Source organism: Rhinopithecus bieti, unplaced genomic scaffold (assembly GCF_001698545.2).
Source record: "Rhinopithecus bieti isolate Rb0 unplaced genomic scaffold, ASM169854v2 scaffold_13704, whole genome shotgun sequence".
In the NCBI taxonomy this organism is placed as follows: Eukaryota; Metazoa; Chordata; class Mammalia; order Primates; family Cercopithecidae; genus Rhinopithecus; species Rhinopithecus bieti.
This window is the reverse complement of record NW_016808231.1, coordinates 4680856-4702706: the sequence shown is the minus strand read 5'-3', so window position 1 is coordinate 4702706 and position 21851 is coordinate 4680856. Positions and strand designations below refer to the sequence as shown.

The window sequence follows — 21851 nt, the reverse complement described above, 5'->3', positions numbered from 1 at the left end:
AAAAAAAAAAAAAAAAAAAAAAAAAGAAATATCGCTGAATTCTTTTTCTCAGCAAGGAACATCCCTGAGAAAGAGAAAGGCCCCTGAGGTTAGGCCCCTGAAATGGCCCCTTTGGGGGCGGCTGTCTTTCATGGTTGAAAGCGAAGGGATGAAATAAGCCTTGGTCTCCTGTAGTGCTCCCAGGCTTCTTAGGACAAGGAAATTCCCGCCTAATAAATTTTGATCAGACAGGTTGTCTGCTCTCAAACCCTGTCTCCTGATGTCATCAATGACAAAGTGTGCCTGAAACTTCATTAGCAATTTTAATTTCACCCCATCCTGTGGTCCTGTGATCTCGCCCTGCCTCCATTTGCTTTGTGATATTTTATTACCTTGTGAAGCATGTGATCTCTGAGACCCACACCCTATTCATACACTCCTGCCCTTTTGAAAATCGCTAACAAAAACTTGCTGGTTTTATAGCTCAGGGAGCATCACGGAAACTGCCGACATGTGATGTCTCCCCCGGACACCCAGCTTTAAAATTTCTTTCTTTTGTACTCTTTCCCTTTATTTCTCAGACCAGCTGATGCTTAGGGAAATAGAAAAGAACCCACGTTGAATATCGGGGGTGGGGTTTCCCCTGATATGGGTGGATGGGTGGGTGGGTGGATGGATGGATGAATGGATGGGTGGATGGATGGGTAGGTGGATGGATGATGGATGGACGGGTGGATGCATGGATAGATGGGTGGATGGACGGATGGATGGGTGGATGCACAGATAGATGGGTGGATGGATGGAAGGGTGGGTGGATGAATGGATGGATGGATGGATGGATGGATGGATGGATGGATGGATAGGTGGATGGATGGATGGATGGATAGGTAGATGGATGGATGGACAGATGGGTGGAAAGAAGAATGGGTGGATGGATAGATGAATGGAGAGATGGATGGATGAGTAGACTAATGGATGGAAGGATGGATGTGTGGGTGGGTGGATGAGTGAATGGATGATGGGTGGATGAATGGATAGATGAGTGGATGGGATGAATGGGTGAGTAGATGAGTAGATGGATGATGGGTAGATGATGGATGGGTGGACAGATGGGTGGATGGAAGGATGGATGAATGGATGGATCGATGGTGGTGGTGGCAAAATGGAAGACCTTCCCTCAACCCCACTTGGGTTCCAAGAGACAGGAGAGGACCCAGATTCAGAACCAGAGAAGTGCTTGCCTAGGAATAGGCTGTGTCCTCAGGCCATGTCACCTAACCTCTCCAGGCCTGCTTCTCATTATTAAAAGGCACCAGAGGAGCTGCTTTCCACACCTTTCAAAATGTGACAGCCACACAAACTGAACTGCTGAGTTGCAGGGCCTCCTCTTAAAGCCTTAAGATCTTATTGGAGGGAAAGGTAAGCAGGCAGAAAGATGGAACTAACTTCAGGGAGCTCCTGAGCAGGAATGTGAACCCAAAGGGCTTAGTGGAGGAGCCCATGAGGAAGTGAAGTCATTTGGGGTGGGACACTGCAGGAGCCCAGCCAGGTGTGTGGGGACAGTGGCTGTGGTTAGGATAGTGGGACATAGTCAAAGGAGAGCCTGGGATGCTGGTCTAAGGAGGGCCTGGGATACTGGTCTAAGGAGGGCCTGGGATGCTGGTCTAACGAGGGCAGTCTGGGCTTCCTGGACCAGGCCTCCTGATCATTGGTGGCCACTTCTGAAAAGGGCTGAAGGCCGGGAACGGTGACTCACACTTGTAATCCCAGCACTTTGGAAGGCTGAGGCAGGTGGATCACAACGTCAGGAGTTCAAGACCAGCCTGGCCAAGATGGTGAAACCCTATCTCTACCAAAAATACAAAAATTAGCTGGATATGGTGGCATGCACCTATAATCCCAGTTACCCAGGAGGCTGAGGCAGAGAACTGCTCGATCCCAGGAGGTGGAGGTTGCAGTGAGCTGAGATCACACCACTGTACTCCAGCCTGGGCAACAAAGTGAGACTCTGTCTAAAAAAAAAAAAAACAAAACAAAAAAGGCCGGGCACAGTGGCTCATGCCTATAATCCCAGCACTTTGGGAGGCTAAGGTGGGCGGATCACGAGGTAAGGAGATCAAGATCATCCTGGCTAACACAGTGAAACCCCATCTCCACTAAAAATACAAAAAAATTAGCCGGGTGTGGTGGCGGGTGCCTGTAATCCTAGCTATTCGGGAGGCTGAGGCAGGAGAATGGCATGAACCCGGGAGGTGGAGCTTGCAGTGAGCCGAGATCACACCACTGTACTCCAGCCTGGGTGACAGAGCGAGACTCTGTCTCAAAAAAAATAAAGAAAGAAAGAAAGAAAGAAAGAAAGAGAAAAAAAAGAAAGGCCTGAAGACTCTGGGGCTGGGTAGAGATGGGGACCAGTCTCCTCACTCCTGTTCCCCTCCAGAACTGGACCGAGCCACAGCCACCAGCTTCAATGGCTGTTCAAACACCCCAGCCTCTGGGTTTGGGACCCCTGCCACCCACAGTGAGAAGACACAGCCTTCTAGTGGGGGACCCCTCCCTCTAGAGAGGGAGAAGTCATAAGAAAGTGAACTTCTCAGCAACACTCAAGAAGGTTCCACACACACGCTCACATGTTCACTGCAGCATTACTCACAACAGCAAAGACACAGAATCAACCCAGGTGCCCATCAACGGTGGACTGAATCAAGAAGATGTGGTACATCTACACCATGGAATACCACACAGCCATTAAAAAAAATAATCATGGCCAGGCGCAGTGGCTCACAATTGTAATTCCAGGACTTTGGCAGGCTGAGGTGGGTGGATCACGAGGTCAGGAGATCGAGACCATCCTCGCTAACATGGTGAAACCCCGACTCTACTAAAAATACAAAAAAATTAGAAAGGCATCGTGGCGGATACCTGTAGCCCCAGCTACTCGGGAGGCTGAGGCAGGAGAATGGCGTGAACCCAGGAGGCGGAGCTTGCAGTGAGCTAAGATGGCACCACTGCACTCCAGCCTGGGTGACAGAGCAAGACTCTGTCTCAAAAAAAAAAAAAAATTCATGTTGTTTGCAGAAACATGGATGCAGCTGGAGGCCATTATCCCAAGCAAATTAAGGCAGAAACAAAAAACCAAAGACTGCGTATTCTCACTTATAAGTGAAAGCTAAGCATTGGACACATGGACATAAAGAGGGGTGCAACAGACACTGGGAACTACTAGACAGGAGAGTGAGAAAGAGGACAAGGGTTGACAAACTACCTACTGGGTACTATGTTCACTATTTGGCTGACAAGATCAACAAAAGCCCAAACCTCAGCATCACGCACTACATCCATGTAAAAAACCTGCCCATGTACCCCCTGAATCTAAAATAAAGTTCACTCACAAGTTCTTCCTCTGAGGAGCTTCTGCAGATGAGGAAGTGCTTTCGCATCCTGCACCATCTCCTGCTTGGCTGCTGTGCCCAGGGCCAAGACTTTGAGGGGACTGCGTGCTGGGGCCTCGTGCAGAAGAAGAGCTGGGCCTCACGTCACAGAGCAAGCCAGTCCTGGGCTTTCGGCTTCTTGGTCCCTTACTCTTTTCATCACACAGGCAGCCAGGACCCAGACCTCCATCCCTTTCCCCTATCTACCTCACCCTGTGTCAGAGGCACACCCCCTAGGAGCTGGGCAATTCTGGTCAATTCTCCCCACCTGGGCAGCCACCCTCCTACCTAGCACCACTGCTAGGCTGGGCTGCCTCCTGAGAATCTATGCCCGAGCCAGCTGTCCATCCGTTCATTCAACACACTTGCCTGGATGTGTCTGCAGAGCTCCAGATCAGCCAGGGGGGCAACACATGAGCTGTGGAACAAAGAGGACCAAGGAAACAGGTACTCCCTCTACCCAGTGGAAGACTGTACCCTAGGAGAAAGCTCCCCCAAATTAGTGTCTCCCTAAAATTCATATCCACCTAGAACCTCAGAATGTGATTTTTTCTTTTCTTTTCTTTTTTTTTTTTTTTTTTTTTGAGACAGAGTCTCACTCTGTCGCCCAGGCTGGTGTGCGGTGGTGCAATCTCGGCTCACTGCAACCTCCGCCTCCTGGGTTCAAGTGATTCTCCTGCCTCAGCCTCCCAAGTGGATGGGATTACAGGCAGGCACCACCATGCCTGGTTATTTATTTATTTATTTTTGTATCTTTAGTAGAGACAGGGTTTCACCATGTTGGTCAGGCTGGTCTTGAACTCCTGACCTCGTGATCCGTCCCCACCTTGGCCTCCCAAAGTGCTGGGATTACAGGTGTGAGCTATCACAACCAGGAAGAATGTGACCTCCTATGGAAATAGGGTCTTTGCAAATGTAATTGGTTAAGATGAGATCATACTGGATTAGGTGGGCCCTAAACCCAACGTCTTCAATGTCCTTAGGTGATGAGGAGAGGACACAGAGACACACAGACAGGGCAGAAGGCCACATGATGACAGAGGCAGAGAGTGCAGTGATGAAGCTGCCACTCAAAGAACGCCAAGAATTGCTGGCCACCACTGGATGCTGGAAGAGGCAAGGAAGGATCCCCCTTAGACCTTTCAAAGGGAATGTGGCCCTGCCAACACCTTGATTTCAGACATTTGGGCTTCAGAATTGTGAAAGAATAAATTTCTGTGGTTTTGGCCAGGCACAGTGGCTCACACCTGTAATCCCAGCACTTTGGGAGGCCGAGGTAGGATCACTTGAGCCCAGAAGTTCAAGACCAGCCCAGGCAACATGGTGAGAGCCCCGTCTCTGCAAAAAATACAAAAATTAGCTAGCGTGGTGGTGCATGCCTATAGTCTCAGCTACTTGGGAGGCTGTGGTGGGAGGATCACTTGAGCCTGGGAGGCAGAGATTGCAGAGAGCAGAGATCGCACCACTGTACTCCAGGCTGGGCAACAGAGTAAGACCCTGCCTCAAAAAAAAAAAAAAAAATTGCTGTGGTTTTAAGCCATTGAGTTTGTGGCAATTTGTTACCGTAGTCCCAGGAAGATCACATAGGAACCAACACCTAAGCCTGGTGCTGTGAAATCTTCCCAACACCATTTAACACTGAGCCGATCGTTTTCACCATTCCCATGGCCCCAGACCCTGTCGTCACCATCCTGGGGCCCACATGCTCTGAAACCCAGCTCGAGCCCCCCTTCCAGGAAGCATTCCCCGACAACCGCTCCCCCTTTCTCTGCACCCTCAGGCTGCTTATTTTTAGCTGCGGATTACGTCTACCTTATATGGTTCTCTATTCATGTCATGAGCAGGGGCTGTCTCCCCTCCTAGTCTGTAAGCTCTTTGAGGACAGAGAATCCCAAGGATATTAACAGTCCTGAGCAGGGGTGGCGTGTTGATGGATTCCCCTGGTTGGTCAAGTTTCATGATATTTCAGGAAACTGGAGGCAAATATCAAGTTGCCTCACACTCACAAGAGTGATAACCTGCCATTCTTGTCATAGTCCTTTTAACCTCAAAAAGTATCTGGTATCAAAAAATATTTTAAGCATCCGATAACCGTTTTCTTATTATAGTCACGAAACAGCCTATATAGGGCAAGGATCATTATCCCCACTTTATGGGTGAAGAAACAGACGCAGAGATAGTCAGGGACTTGGCAGCTGATTTGTGATAAAACCAGCATTTGCTCTGCCCCCAGGTTCCGGTGCTCCCACTGTGCCCCACCCCAGGCCAGCTGCTCTGCCTCTGTGTGGGCAGCCCCAGGTGAGGAGGGACTTGGTGGGGTACCCACCGGCTTAACTACCAATTCAGAAAGGAAACAAAGGCAGGAAAGGAGGTGGGCTGGTGTCTTCGGAGCCCAAGGCCAGGGTGGTCTCCCCAGGACAAGGCGAGTACTTGACACTTCTCCAGTTCTTTTCCAGATTCTTCCCAAGTCCTAGAGAGCACTCCTGATCTCTTGATCTCCTTGGGTAAGGTCAAGAAAGACAAGTAATCATCTACGACTTGACACTAAGTAACCAACAAATCGGCTACAGGCTCTCTGGTGGACACGGGCACAGGCGGTCACATCAGGCCCTAAATGCTGTGTAAACTGGATGCCCATCAGAGGCATGGCTTCCAAAAGAATGGCTTGGTCAAGCCTTTACCTATTGTCATCTAGCGGAATTTTTTTTTTTTTTTTTTTTTTTTTGCTACAGAGTCTTGCTCTGACACCCAGACTGGAGTGTGGTGGCACAATCACAGTTTACCGCAGCCATGACCTCCTGGGCGCAAGAGATCCACCTGCTCCAGCCTCCCAAGCAGCTGGGACCACACGCATATGCCATTACGCCTGGCTAACTGTTGTATTTTTTATAGATATGGGGTTTCTCCATGTTGCCCAAGCTACTCTCGAACTCCTGGGGTCAAGCGATCTACCCGCTTCAATCTCCCAAAGTGCTGTGATTGCAGGCAAGAGCCACCATGCCCAGCCTAGAGGAAATTCTATGGGAGAAAACTGAGCTGGCCTAGGTCCTAGCCAAATGACTACCTGAAGGAGGACCGGGGGCTGCAGTTTTGGCAGCAATCCAGTGGTGGGGGGCGGCGGGGGCTCCCAAACCCAGGGACTCTCCCCTGAGCTTCTAGCACAAGCCACTTCCTACAGGCCCAGAACTCCAGGCCAGACTTTGCCTGCACCTGTTTGAGCTCAGAGTACAGTCCCTGTTCTAGAGGCATCCAAAAATATCTGAGAGAGAGGGGAACAGGGAGGGGCTATCTGGAAGAAAACAGGCTAGAATCTTCAGAGGGCTGAGAGAAATAACCACTTGGCTCAGCATTCAAGGCTCTTCCCAACTGGCCCCAACTCATCAGGGTGGCCTAATCTCCCCTGAACATGAGCCCCACATTCTAGCCAAAGTTAGTGTCATCCTGTCCCTGACAGTGCGGTGCTCTGAGCTTCCTCACCTCCTGGCTTTTTTCACCATCTTCAGATGTCTCTGCCTGCACAAATCATCTGTCATTCATTAGACATTGTTGACTGCCTTGAATGAGCCAAGCGTCGTGCTACACTGTTAGTGACGAAACACGGGCAAATTAAACAAAGGCACAGCTTCCACCCTCCCCAAGCTGACCATCCAGCGATCGTCCCCTCCCTGGAAGTTGGGCTGAAACTCTGTCCCTCTGCACAGCCAACCTTCCCAACCATCTTCTGAACTTCAACCAGAGTGAGCAGAGGCTGCCGGCTGGGGGTGTTAGTTACATTTTTTTTTCAGTGTGTGTCATCTCCCCAAATAGAAGGTCGGCTCCTGAGGGCAGAGACACAACTCGTTCCCGCCTGCACAGTGCAGCTGGCCAGGACCTCACAGGGCTGACAGGGGGCTGAGAGCTGGGCCTCGCAGGGAGGGACCCACAGCTGCCTTCCACCTCTCCCTGCTCTCATCAAATGCCCCACTCTCTCTGCTCCCTGCAGTCCCTGAGGCATCTGAGTCTGAGATCGTGCCATACCCTCATGCTTCTATTTGATCCTTTTGTGCCCTCATCCCTAACCTGAGTCCATCCTGCTTTTCTAACCTAAAGGGGGACTCCCTTTAGGAAGCATCTCTCACTTCTTCAGGACTTGGCACCCAACCTATCCTCTCCTGCCAGAGTTGGCCACAGCCTGCACTCATTCTGTGCTCTCTTTTTTTTTAAATGTGGGGTCTTGCTCTGTTGCCCAGGCTAAAGTACAGTGGTATAATCTTGGCTCACTGCAACCTCAACCTCCCAGGCTCAAGCCATCCTTCCACCTTACGCTCCCGAGTAGCTGAGACCACAGGTATACCCAGTACATCCAGTTATTTTTAAAATTTTTTGTAGAGACAAGATCTCATTGTGTTGCCCAAGCTGGTCTGGAACTTCTGGGCTCAAGCAATCCTGCTACCTTAGCCTCCCAAAGTGCCAGGATTACAGGTGTGAGCCACTGTGCCTAGCCTATTAATTAAATGTAATAAATTACACTGGCTGCTCCGGGAGTCCCTCTGTGAGGGACGATGAGGAAGTGACAGGCAACAGGCATGTCCCCAAAGTAGGGAGGCAGCTGGGACCTTGACTCCAAGTAAAACCACCTTCAGGGTTGCAGAGGGATGAGGGAGGCTGAAATCAGGTGGAACAGGACTTCTCTGATCTTAGAGAAGGATGACAGCACAGGCTGCCACCATCGAGGAAACGGATCAGTTTCCAGAAATGCAGTTAAATCCATCCCATTTGCTAAACTGCACCCACCCTGGCCACGTCCTGCTGAGGATACCCAGCTGGGGATGAGCACAGGGGACTGGGACCTCTCGAGCACTGGGCAGATCCTACTTAGCAGCCGTGCTCATCAGGACTCCAGTTCATTCATTCATTATTTCACCCATTCAGGACCTGGAAGAGAAATGCCTGCTATGTAGCTCAGTCCCTCTGCACTCAGAACCGGTGAACTACTTACCACCTCTGTGTTGAGATTTAGGAACTTTGGGTAAGACCTTGCCTGCCAAATGGGAAATTCAGTCTTAGAGACACCTTCCTTGAGCTAAAATCTTCTGAATGCTCTGAAACAACAGACAGACTTGAGCAAAGTGCCCGTCTGTGCTGCGAGTCACTGGTCTCCATTGCAATGAGCTGCAGCTCCTCCCCTGACCAGGGTCTTGGTGCAGGGACAGGGGTCGGAGTAGGGGCCCAGTGTGGGTAGGGAAGGGAGACCCAGGAGGGAATGGAGGAGCCAAATAGGGTGAAGGTAGAGTCTGAAGATCAACTTTTAGCTCTAAGAAGACAGGTGAAGTCAGGGGTGAGGTCCCTGAGGAGCCAGGACTCCCAGAGCAAACTCGGGAGAGAACAGAAGCCAGCCCACCACCTTGAGCCAAAGTGAGTCCTCACGCCAAAGTGAGTCCCACCAATGCACCACGAGAAGGCACAGGCCTCACAGCCAGAAACACATCATGAAGGGGACCTGAAGCTGGACTCCCATCCCCAGTCCACAAGGAAGAATGAAAACCAAAGTCAGCTGCGTGCAGTGGCTCACACCTGTAACCCCAGCACTTTGGGAGGCCAAGGCAGGAGAATCACTTGAGCCCAGGAGTTTGAGACCAGTCTGAGCAACATAGTGACATAGTGAGACAATGTATCTACAAAAAGTAAAACTAGCTGGGCGTGGTGACAAGTCCCTGTAGTCCCAGCTACTCTGAAGGCTGAAATGGGAAGATCACTTGAACCCAGGAAGTTGAGGCTGCAGTGAGCTATGATTGCACTACTGCACTCCAGCCTGGGAGACTAAGTGAGACCTTATCTCACTTATAAAAATAAAAAAGAGAGAGAGGACTACGGTCATCATCTGGGTAACTCAGGCCACACGTCTACCGCGTCAATTTCCACTTAAAAAAGCTAACCCAGCTGGGCCCGGTGGTTCATGCCTGTAATCTCAGCACTTTGGGAGGTCGAGACGGGTGGATCACGAGGTCAGGAGATCAAGACCATCCTGGCTGACATGGTGAAACCTCATCTCCACTAAAAATACAAAAGAAAAAATTAGCCGGGCATGGTGGCAGGCACCTGTAGTCCCAGCTACTTGGGAGGCTGAGGCAGGAGAATGGTGTGAACCCAGGAGGCGGAGCTTGCAGTGAGCCAAGATCGCGCCACTGCACTCCAGCCTGGGTGACAGAGCGAGACTCCTTCTTAAAAAAAAAAAAAAAAAAAAAATGCTAAACGGGCCGGGCACAGTGGCTCATGCCTGTAATCCCAGCACTCGGGAGGCAGAGGTAAGCGGATCATGAGGTCAGGAGATCGAGACCAGCCTGACCAACATGGAGAAACCCCATCTCTACTAAAAATACAAAATTAGCCGGGCTTGGTGGTGCATGCCTGTAATCCCATCTACTCAGGAGGCTAAGGCTGGAGAATCACTTGAACCCGGGAGGCGGAGGTTGCGGTGAGCCAAGATCGTGCCACTGCACTCCAGCCTGGGCAACAAGAGCAAAACTCCATCTCAAAACAAATAAATAAAAGTTAAAAAAAAGAAAAAACTTTTCTCAGCCAGGTGCACTGGTTCACGCCCATGGGAAATCAAGGCAGGTGGATCACTTAAGCCCAGGGATTTGAGACCATCCTGAGCAACACAGTGAATCCTGCCTCTCCCATAAAAAACAAAATTAGTCGGACATAGGGTAGTCCTAGCTACTCGAGAGGCTGAGGTGGGAGGATTGCTTGAGCCCAGGAGGTGGAGACTGCAGTGAGCCTTGATCAACCGCTGCACTCCAGCCTGCACAACAGAGTGAGTCCCTGTCTCACAAAAATAAATAAAAAGGGAAAGAAAAAAATTTTCTCTTCCTCTGTAAACCCATCTGCTTTTAAGTTACTGTTGCTGGCCTTTATTTCTTCCAAACTTAATTTTTAAAAGTTTCTATGTCTAAAGATGTTGCCTCCTCATCCTCACTAAATACCCTCAAACCCTCCTCATCGGCCAGTGACCTGCTGGTTGTCAGAAGCGACAGCTCCTCTCCCTCAGCATCTCTGTGATATTTAATCCTGCTGGCCACCCGCCTTCTTCTAGAAGACCTGGGCGTGCAGGTCACTGTTTCTTCTTGGGTCCCTTCCTATCTACCTATCTTTCTGATAAATTCATTTATCGTCTTTCTCTTCCTACTCTTCAAACTCAGTGTTCATCAAGGATCGGTCCTTGAATCTTTGTGTCTTCCTGGTACAGCTCCCTGGGTGACCTCAGAGCCTCCCTCTCATCTTTATGTAAATGAATCTCACTCCTAAATGCCCTGACCTGACATCCCTCCTGAGCTGCAGTCCTGCCTTTCTAGCTCCTGCCACCTCCATCCAGATGCCCCACGAGTAGCCAATCTTCATAATGACCCAAACTGAACTTTTTTTTTTTTTTGAGACAGAGTCTTGCTCTGTCACCCAGGCTGGAGTGCAGTGGTATGATCTCAGTTCGCTGCAACCTCTGCCTCCCAGGTTCAAGCAATTCTCCTGCCTCAGCCTCCCGAGTAGCTGGGATTACAGGCTCATGCCACTATGCGTGGCTAATTTTTTTGTATTTTTAGTAGAGATGGGGTCTCATCCTATTAGTCAGGCTGGTCTCAAACTCCTGACCTCATGGTCTGCCCTCCTCAGCCTCCCAAAGTGCTGGGATTACAGGTATAAGCCACCGCATCCAGCCCTGAACTATTTTTTTTTTTTTTGAGGGAGGGTCTCACTCTGTTGCCCAGGTTGGAGTACAATGGTGCAATCACAGCTCACTACAGTCTCAGCCTACCGAGCTCAAGCGATCCTCCTGCCTCAACCTCCCAAGTAGCTGGGACTACAGGCACCTGCCACCATGCCCAGTTCATTTTTTCTATTTTTTTGTTTTTTTAAATTTTCTATGTTGTCCAAGCTGGTCTAAAACCCCTGGGCTCAGGCATCCTCCCGCCTCTGCCTCCCAAAGTTCTGGGATTACAGGTGTGAGCCACTTCACCCAGGCCCAAACTGAACTCTTAACATCTATTCCTCTCTCTCATGTTCCCAGTCTATTTTTCTGGAAAGATCATTCTCCCAGCGACCTCGACAGAACCTTTAAGGGCCCCCTCCCTGGGCCTGGCTCCCAAGCTGGGAAGGCCAGGGATTCTACACCAGCTATCAACTGGGTCCACCCCTTCTCTCCACTCCCAACCTCTCGCCCAGGTCCACACTCCCTCACCTACCTCTCTGGTGTGGCTGACTCATCAGTCTCCCCTCGCCCTACTCTTCCTACAGAAAACTGCCAGATAGATCTTCCCTGAGCCCTTGGTGGTGACCCACTACCCACCAAGCAAAGCCCTGCTTGGCCTAACAAGGCCCTTCACACTTCAGCCCCAACCTTGCCTTCCAAACACGTCCCACCACCCCACTTCCATCTGCCCACCTTCATGCAAGACAGAACAACGTTCCCCTTTCCTGGGTCTCACCAGAGCCCAGTTGCTCTGGCACCTGAGTTTGCTCCTCTTGTTCCCTCATCTCAGAATTCCTTTCCTGCCATCTTTCTGTTCTGAATCCTGCTTTCCTCAAGGCCCAGCTCAAATATTCCCTCATCCGGAAAACCTTTTCTGATCTGATCCACTCAGCTCAAGATGGTCTCCTCCCTGCCTTCAACCCACCTTGCTTTTCTCATGCCTCCCCAATGACACTGATGTGTATCCCGTTTGACCAGGTTCAGCTACGTGCAAGGCGGAAGACACCTCCTCTCCCCTACTGGACTATAAACATTGAACATAAAATGCCTGTCTCAATTCCCCTAGCACCATACCTTAAAGACAACAGGGACGCAGTAAACGCCGGATGGGCTCACGAATGATGAAGCCTGGTGAAGTGTTTGAATGAGTGATGTTTATAGGGAAGGGGATGCGCTGCCATGAGGCCTGGATTTGGGTTTGGAGCAGGGCATATGCCCAGGAGACAGAGCTAAGCCCAGGCGCTCCATCCCACAGCCATGGCCCTCCCGGCTCCCCACTCCGCCAGCTGCCTTGTTCCAGCTAGGATGTACAGGGCCTAGCCCTGTCCTTAGCCCTGCAGGCCAGGTCAGAGAACGGAAGCAGCTGTCCTCCTCCTATGTCCATAGGCTGACTCTCCCCAGCCCACCATACCCAAGTAGGCACCAAACAGCCAGCTGGATGCTACCGGCCTCATCTGGACCTCCCTCTGGGGGATAAGTGGGTAAAAGCACCGGCCAAGGAGTGGAAAGGACTGAATTCCAGCTCTGGCCTGCAATGAATTCACTGTTTGACCTTCACCGTAATACCCGGATGTGGGACAAAACCAGCAGTTCCTAAACAGCAGTTCCACAGGCCACCATGCCAGGTGCCACTTTTTTTTTTTTTTTTTTTCTTGAGACAAGGTCTCGCTCTGTCACCCAGGCTTGAGTGCAGTGGTGCAATCACAACTCACTGTAGCCTTGACCTCCTGGGTTCATGTGATCCTCCCATCTCAGCCTCTCCCATAGCTGGGACCACAGGTATGCACCCCTACACCCAGCTAATTTTTTGTGTTTTATTTGAGAGACAGGGTGTCACTATGTTGTCTAGACTAGTCTCAAATTCTTAGCTTCAAGTGATGCTCCCACCTTGGCTTCCCAAAGCGCTGGGATTACAGGTGTGAGCCACTGTGTCCGACCAAGGTGTCACTTTTTTGAGGGATGTGTTCATTACCACGGCCCAGTCTAGTGCATTCCAGGCTCACTGTGGGACCAGATGTCCCCTACAGGCTTGCCCAGCAGCACCAAATGAGGAGTCAGGGAACCAGCTGTGGGGAAAAGGCTTCTGGGGTCTGTTCTCTGCCCAAGACCCCTGAGCTTGCTGCATTTTCTCAGCAGCCCTCCCACGGCGGATCCTAGCATCTGGGCTGCCCTGTTGAGGAAACTGGAGTGCTGGCCTCTTTCCAGAAATAACCAGCGAGGAGTGGGAGAGAAAGGGGCAGGGAAAGGGCTTCCTGATCGTCACTGTGCACCCTTGTCTCACATGGCAGGCACTGAGCCGTGGGCACTCACAGAGGGGCAGCCCCAGCATGCACCAGCCCTTCGCCACTGGGGTGGCCGAGTGGGGCCAGGGCAGATGGGCAAGTCTGAAACTATGGCTGGAGCTGGAGGAAGGATGAGGGATGGACAGGAATCCCCAGATCCCCAATCTCTGTATCAAGCAACAGGAAGGACAACAGGAAGCAAAGAAGTCCCAAATTCTGCCTTTAGCAATAAACACCAATGGCTTAAACCCCAAGAAATGCTTTCTCGGCAGATCCCACTCTCCAGGGAAACCAAAAGCATAGCTCTTCACCCTGCAAACGAAGGAAGCTCCCCCAGGATGGTCTTATCCACTGCACCCTTTCTCCTCCTTTCACACTCACCCTACAGGGAGAGAGGGGCTTGGGAGTGCAGGCAGGGTCTGTCACAGAGAGACAGGCTGAGGAAAGGAGAGGACCCTGGACCGGGTGTGCCTGTCCCTGACTCGCTGTCTGGCCTCGGAAAAGTCTTCCTGTTCCTCTGGGTTTCCCTCCCTCCCCTGGATGGTGGGGAGACTGATCAAATCATTGCTAGGGGCCTTTCCCACTGCTTTAGGGAGGAATAGCCCCAAACCAGGACTCCCAAAGAGGAGGGCCCCGTGGGTACAAGGGCCTGAGTGCAGCACATCGGGAGGTGGAGACCAGGAATGCCCCACCTGGCTGCTCCTTCCCTGTCCTGGCATGGGCATGGGCGATGGGTGGTCGGTGACGGAGGGGCGCTTGTCTCCTCACAGGGAGGCAAGAAGGAGGGCTGCAGAGCCCACCACCCCAGTCCAGAGCAGCACAGGAGCAACAAGGGGAAAAAGCCAGAGGAGAAGCTCTGCGGGGTCCCGGGCCTAAGAAGCAGGTGGAAGTGGTGAGCGAGAATATCTGCCGCCACCCGGCCGAGGAGCAAGCAAAATAGCGAGGGAAGTTAGCACACAGCAGAGAGATGACGGAAAGAGGTCAGGAGCCAAGATGCGACCTTTGGGTGGAGTGGTATTTACCGGGGTGGCCCAATTCTAGAGGGGGAATCGCCCACTAGGAAAGACTGTCATGATGGGGGTGTGAGGAAGCCACCTTGTGGGTTAGAACCTGCTGGTGGATACAGGAGGAAGCCTCTTCTGGGGTACACAGTCCACAGAGGGGCAGAGTCCTGATAAAATCCACCACTGTGGATGAAACCCATAGCCCAATACTGAGCAGGAGCAGGGACAAAGGGAAGCTTTACGCAGGAGGTTGGGGCGGGGCAGACGCATGCTGTGGGACCCAGGAAGGAGAGACAGCAGAGAGAATAGACCTTTGCACAAGCACCTGCCTGCCTCCTTTCCCCACAGCAAGAGCCCCCAGCAAGGCCTGCAGAACATTCCAGATGGCCAGTTCCCTCGGTGGGAGGAAAGATAAAGGATGTCCCTAAAAGGCCAAAAATTCCTGGGGCCCAGTGTGTAGAAGCCCAGCAGCTGGGGCTGGGCTGCAGCAGAGGAGGGGCCACGAAGGCAGAGGGTGGCAGCGGCTTGGGGCTCCGGATCCAATTACGCAGCTGTTTCCATACTTAGCCGCCTGACAGCCGCCTGGAATACTCAGCACTCAGCCGCTGCAGCCCTGCAAAGCCCAAATTAACTCAAGGACAGACAAGGGCAGGGCCCAGCAGCACTTGCAGCGGCCAGAGCCCCCCACCTTACATCTTGAATCCCCAAGACATAGCTTTTGTTCCCACTCGCTGCCTGCTCTCCTTGCTGGGCCTGTGCCCCTGCAACCCCCTATTCAACCTCAAAGACCTGAAAGGCTGGACCCTGGGCCTCTCCAGACCCAGGTACGAACCTAGGCTCAAAGCCCCGCTGGGGGAAGACTGCCAAGTCATGAAAAGACATGGTGGGAAGTCTGGATCCTAGGGGGATCCCCAGAGCACCTCCCTAAAAGCATTCCCCAGGGGAACCTGGCCTCAGGAACCTTAGGAACAAGAGAGGTGGCAAAACAATCTGGCATCTCCTCCACAGCCTATAGATAACCCCCATGCTGCAACCCAAGCCACCTCTGCTACCCGAAGGGCTGAGACGCCAAAGGGAAGCGTCAGCACGCAGAGACAAGCCCCTTTTCTGACGGAAGCCCCCACCCTGAGCAGAGGCTCCACTCCAGAACGGGCCCCGTTCCTCTTCTGAATTGCATCCAATTCTCTTTCCAGCCCAACCGCCAGCTCTATTTCCGATCTTATCCCAAACCAACTCCAATTCTATCTCACTGCTCCCAAAACGGTCCCCACCTTTGCCCAGTGTATCCCCCCTGTCCTCAATCACACAAACCCAGGTCTCTTGCTGGAGTAGGGCCTCCGCCTTATCTCCCACCAGGTGGGAGGGTCACCTCAACGACCTCCAGCTCCCAGACTGTGCTATTTCGTCCATCTCAGAGGCTCCCCTGTCTTGCCTTTCAGGGCCCTCTTTCCCATATCTACTGGCCAGACTCCTCTCTGACCCGGTTCACAGCTCAGTTCTGTTTGCTGTTCCCACTTCCTCTGGCCTCCCTGAGAGCCCCACAACTGCACTCCTTCTCTCCAGCACCCAACTCTTTCTCCAAGGCCCCAGGCCTGGGGAAAAGAGAAGGGTAAGAAGACAGCAGCCAACAGCCAGGGTTTGCCATCAGCCCCGACCCCGTACCCCACCCATGGTAGACAGAAAACCTTGGAGGAAGTGTGGGGGCGCAGTCTGGGCTGGGTCATGCTGGGAGGGGCCCTACCTGCTTGTCCTGAGAACAGGAGCGAGGCCAGGAGGCAGCCGAGCAGGACCAGCGCCCTCATGGTGACTGCCAAGAGAGCCCAGCTGCTCCTCGCCTCTATTTATACGGCCGGCCGTGGCAGCAGGCGGTGGAGGGGGGAGAGGGGTCACACAGTCACTAGGGCAACTAGGAGGGCGTGATAGGGAAGAAGCCCAGACCCCGGAAGGCTGTGCGGAGGCTGAGGCTGCACCACTGCTGTCCCAGCTGCTGGGCCCCAGAAGGCAGGGTCACGGCTGGATTCTCTTCCCCCGAACCCCTGCGGCCCTGGGATCACATGACATGGGCCACAGGGCATAGGTGACAGGCATAAAATGGAGCATCCCTTGGGCTCAGGCCATGGAGCTAGGAATCTGAGTCTTCCCAGAACCTGCAATAACTTGACCTGAAGTTGGGGCAGGTTAAGGACCTTGACACGCCTGCACTGGAAGGAGGAAGTTGTAGGGCAACGCAAAAGAAATCCTATTTGACAGCCACTGACCCACATGCTAGAGAGTAGTCAGCTACGGCAAACCTGCAACATGTGACCTCTGAGGTCCAGGCTGCAGCCCTGGAACAACCTTCCCAGCCTCTGGAAGAGAGAGAGCACAGACCAGAGGGAGAGGGGCACTCTGAGACACAAGCTGAGGCTGCGGTGTAAATTGGAGGATGGAGCAACAGATATCCACTTCCAATGGCCCAGGGGTTCCAGAACATTCAGTCACCTCTGCAAAGTGCTTTTTTGTCTGTCTGTTTGTCTGTGACAGAGGATCTCACTCCGTCACCCAGGCTGGAGTGCAGTGGCACAGTCATCGCTCACTGCACTCTACCTCCCAGGCTCCATCAATCCTCCCAACTCAGTCTCCCAAGTAGCTAGGACAATAGTGCCACCAGGCTCTACTAACTTTTTAAAATTTTTGGTAGATGGCCCAGAGAGCCAGTTGTAAGAAGCCAAGGGAAAGCAGGCACTTGCTTGTCTGGTCGGGGGAATGGTGTCACTGTGTGAGGAAGAGGTAGAAGCCAGCCTTGGAGAAAGGAACTAAATCAGGGCCGGGCACACTGGCTCACACCTGTAATCCAGCACTTTGGGAGGCCGAGGCAGCTGGATCACCTGAGGTCAGGAGATCGAGACCAGCCTGGCCAACATGGTGAAACCCCATCTCTACTAAAAATACAAAATTACTGGGTGTGTTGGCGGGTGCCTGTAGTCCCAGCTCCTCAGGAGGCTGAGGCAGGAGAATCACTTGATCCCAAGAGGCGAAGGTTTCCATGAGCCAAGATTGCACCAGTGACTCTAGCCTGGGCAACAGGGCGAGATTCGGTCTCAAAGAAAACAAACAAACAAACAAACAAACAAAAAACAATTAGGCATCTGGTAGGTGCCTGACTTTTTTTTTTTTTAATCTTTTTTAAGAGACAGGGTCTCTGTCACCCCAGCTGGAGTACAGTGACACAATCACAGCTCACTGCAGCCTTGAACTCCTGGGCTCCAGCCACCCTCTCACCTCAACCTCCGAGTGGCTGGCAATATAGGTGTGTAGCACATCTGGCTAATTTTTTTGTTTTGTAGAAACAGGGTCTTCCTATGTCACCCAGGCTGGTCTCCAACTCCTGGGCTCAAGCGATGTTCCTGTCTCGACCTCCCAAAGCACTAGGATTACAGGCATGAGCTACTGCTTTTTCAAAGACGAGGTCTTGGGCCTTTTCCTCTCAGAAGTCCCCTCTCTCTCACTAAGGAAGGAGCTGTTTTCCTTTCTCTTTCTTTTGCCTATTAAACCTCTGCTCCTAAACTGTTCATGTATGCCTGTGTCCTAAATTTTCTTGGTGTGAGACAATGAACCCCAGGTATTTACCCCAAACAATGTAGCTGCTTCATGTCAGGGACCTCATCTGGGATCCCAAGGTACAACACTCATTAAAATAAGTCAAGAAAACTTACTGTGAACTATGTACGGCCTTTCATAATTGAATAAGGTATATTCCTGTGAAGAAAATTTGGGGCATGTTTGTTTCTCTCTGCCTGGTTTCTCTGGAATGTGGAAACTATCTCAACATCTGGTGGAGGCAAACCAGTGTTACAGCCCATCAGAATGGCTGACAGTAATCAAACTCTAAATGGTGCCGCAGACAGAACCACCCATGGACATGCCTTTTTTCCGAGGACCCTTAGCTCGACCCCAGGAGGAGCCCTAGCTTCTGTTCCCCACACAACGCCCCTTTTAAGCATGAAGTAGCCAGAAGGAGTCATTGTCAAACAACCCCTAAGAGCAGTTAGGGTTACCACTCCAGAGTGGGGAATGATACAGGAGTTAAGAAGAAATTACTTAGATAGTGAGGGTATAGAAGTCCTCAGAAAGGTTTTCCTTTTACTGAAAAGCAGCCCCAAATCATTTTCCTTTCTAACAACGAGTAGTCTGTAAAAAAAAAAAAAAAAAAAATCGAGCTGCAGACACAGATGCAAGCAGTTGTGCCAATCATGTTCAAAATGGCGGCTCCATCTTCCCTTCTCTGCCAGCCACATGCACAGTAAGGAGCAGACAAGATGGCCTGGCCAAGGGGAAAGTTCATTTGCATAATAAGATTAGAGTGGAGAGGTCAGCCTTCCCTCCACCCCGCCACCCCCACGATATGTAAACATCATACCTGACTGAACCAATCTGTGAGCCCTGTGTAAATCAGACACCACCTCCTCAAGCCTGACTATAAAATGCGGTGCATCCGCTGCCGGCGGCCTTTTCCTTTCAAAAGTCCCCTCTCTCTCACTGGAGAGAGCTGCTTTCCGCTCTCTCTTTCTTTTTCCTATTAACCCTCTGCTCCTAAAAATAAAAAATAAAATAAAAATAAAAAATGTTTTAAAATAAAGATGAGGTCTCACTCTGTTGCCCAGGCTCCTCTCAACCTCCCGCCTCAAGTGATTCTCCCACCTCAGCCTCCTGAGTAGCCGGAACTACAGGCGTGAGCCACCATGCCCAGCTCAGCTCAGCTCAGTCTTCAGACAAGCTGCCAGAGGCCTCAGCCTAAAAGTCCCCAGCCCCATTTTCAGAAGCCATGCATCCCTAGGCACACCTGCTCCTGACTGTCTCAGACTGACATTCCTCAGATGACTGGGGAGGAAGTGTGTTTGAGAACAAGAGGTGGTGCAGGAGAAAAACCATGTAGCCCAGCTACTCCATTCCAATGGTCCCATTTCTGATGCCCTGGAGCCAGGGTCGGCCAGCTGCTTCTGTAAGGGGCCAGGCAGTAAACAGTTGAGGTTTTGTTGGCCATCTGCAACTCCTCCACTCTGCCTGTGTCGCTAGAGCAGTTCGCACCACAGAGATGAATGGATGTGGATGGATCCTGATAAAACTTTATTATAAAAGAGAGGCAGCAGGCTGGCTCCAAGCTGTAGTTTGCAGATCTCTGCCCATACTCGAGGGAAATTATTTGGTGAATTACTTTGTAAAGCAGAAAATCGTTCGGTAAAGGATCACCCATATCAGCACTTTATGAATCTGGGTTTTCCTACATCTGGTTGCTTCACGTGGGAGTTAAGAGCTAGAAAGGGGAAGGTGGTGCACTATCTTGGGGCCAGGGGATGACGTGTGTGTAACGAGGCTGCTGTGGATTTGAGTCTGGGAGCATATGTTCCAGGGAGAAATATGTGAGGAGTTTCTTAACCTTTTTTTTTCTTTCTTTTCTTTTCTTTTCGAGACAGGGCCTCATTCTGTCGCCCAGGCTAGAATGCAGTGGTACAATCATAGCTCACTGCAGACTCAGCCTCCTGGGCTCAAGCAAACCTCCTACCTCAGCCTCCAAACAGCTGGGACTACTACACCTGGCCATTTTTTTCTTTTTCTTTTTGTAGCAACACAGTCTACCTATATTGCCCAGGCTGGTCTCAAACAATCCTCCTGCCTTGGCCTCCCAAAGTGCCAGGATTATAGGCGTGAGCCTGAGAAGAAGAGTTTCTGGGTGGAAAGAAGTAGGTTTAACCCTGAAAAACTTTCTCTGATCAAATGAGAAGAGGTCCCCAGAAGCAGCAAGTCAACGTCACAGTCACGAATGTTTATCTGAGAGACCTGACAGCCAGGTCTCAATTGCTAAAGTGTTGCCACAAGAAGGAAGTATTAGGCTTGTCCTGTGTGGTTCCTGAGGGCAAGGCCAGGTTTGATGGGCAAGGGTGACAGGAGACCCATTTTAGCTCAAGGTAAAGGAGAATGTTCAGGTTGAAGCTACCCAGGAGAGGAACAGGATTGCTGATAAAGCAGTGTCCTGTCCCTGCATGAGTTCCAGCAAAGGCCAGGTATGCAGGGAGGGGCACTGCTCAAGTGCTTTCCCTCCCTGCTTGTGCTTAAACTCTGAGTCTAGGGAAGACTCTGGGGCTGGTGCCTCCTGGAGGCCCTCCGCCTCCATCCCTACATCATTTCCTCTGGAACTCTGGCCTCACTGGTTTCTACAGGAGGTGCTTACCTGCATCGAGCCTGGCCCACATCCTTGTCTCAGGACTGTGGGCTGTCTCTAGGGTGGTGAGGGATTTACCCGCAAGCAGTGTCCTTGAGAAGAGGCTGCATCTGCCAGCAGGCCTCTGCGTGGGCAGGCACTCTTGGAAAGCCAGGAGCTGTGAAGGAAAGGAGGGCTTTTGCACACCGCATCCCAGCCATTTCAGCAAGGGTCTTGGGGGAGGGTCTGGATGGGCCTCCTCGCCTGCTTCCTTTTTTTCCACTTCACTCGCAGAGGGCTGCCCCTCTCAAAGCTCAAAGTGCTCCTCTTCTCTGATGGAGAAAACCCCTGGGGCAGGGCTCAGAGCCACACGTCTGTGATCGTGGGGAAGACGTGGGCCTCAACTGTCAAACAGGGCAGCCAGCCTCACAGAACTGCTGTGAGGGACATGGGAGATGCTAGAGGGGCAGATATTTTAATGTTTCATTGAATTGTAACCCACATGCTGCAGGACACAGGTCACGAGTATGAGCTCAGTGAATTATCACAAAGCATGAAGCACAGGTGACGGTGGGGACGAGGAGTTAAGGTGATAGGAAAGGCCACAGTCCCTTTACCGTTCTGGGCACTCACTTCCTGTGGCTCAGTCCCTCTTTGGCAGCTGACTTGCTGTATCATGCCACACCTCAAACGGTTCCTCAAGGGGCTAGGAAAATCAGGTTGAACCTGACAACTCAGGCCTCTGAATCCATTTGGTACTCAAGACTGACCCAGCATAACATGTAACCCTCATTGGAAGTACTGTCCCATTTATATTGGAAATCATAGGTTATCTGTCTTAGAAGGACCCCAATTCCCACCCAAGCAGAAATCCCTTAACAGCCAGTCATCCAGCCTCTGAATACTCCCAGCAACAGAGAGCTCACTACCAGAGAGCTACAGCTCTGCTCTTCTGAAGAGTGTAGGGCCTAGAACTAGCCACAGTGCTCCAGGTCTCCCAACTTCTAAGTCTCAACTTTCGGCCAAAAGCCAAGAAGAGGCTGGGAGCAGTGGCTCACGCCTGTAATCCCAACACTTTGGGCGGCCGAGGCGGGTGGATCACTTGAGTGTTGCAGGCCGAAAGAGTGAGGGGCGTGATCAACTCTGTATACCACTGGAGGCTATATGAGTAAACAGCAAACTGTTCTCATGAAAGCACGATGTTGGCAAACTGACAAACTGCGTCTGCCACCCAGAAGGAATGCTGAGGGCAGTCAC

General features: G+C 51.6%; 1 protein-coding gene across 2 annotated transcripts in view; it reads right to left on the bottom strand.

Annotated features, from left to right (window-relative positions):
- Positions 1–16252, bottom strand: part of SRL (sarcalumenin) — a 53647-nt gene extending 37395 nt beyond the window's left edge. The window contains exon 1 of one of the 2 annotated variants that reach the window (XM_017886399.1): positions 16158–16252. In XM_017886399.1, coding sequence (XP_017741888.1) covers positions 16158–16218 — 61 coding nt within the window. In that variant the 5' untranslated portion in view covers positions 16219–16252. The remainder of the gene's footprint in view (positions 1–16157) is intronic. The other variant, XM_017886398.1, reaches the window with a different exon arrangement.
- Positions 16253–21851: the final 5599 nt, after the last annotated feature.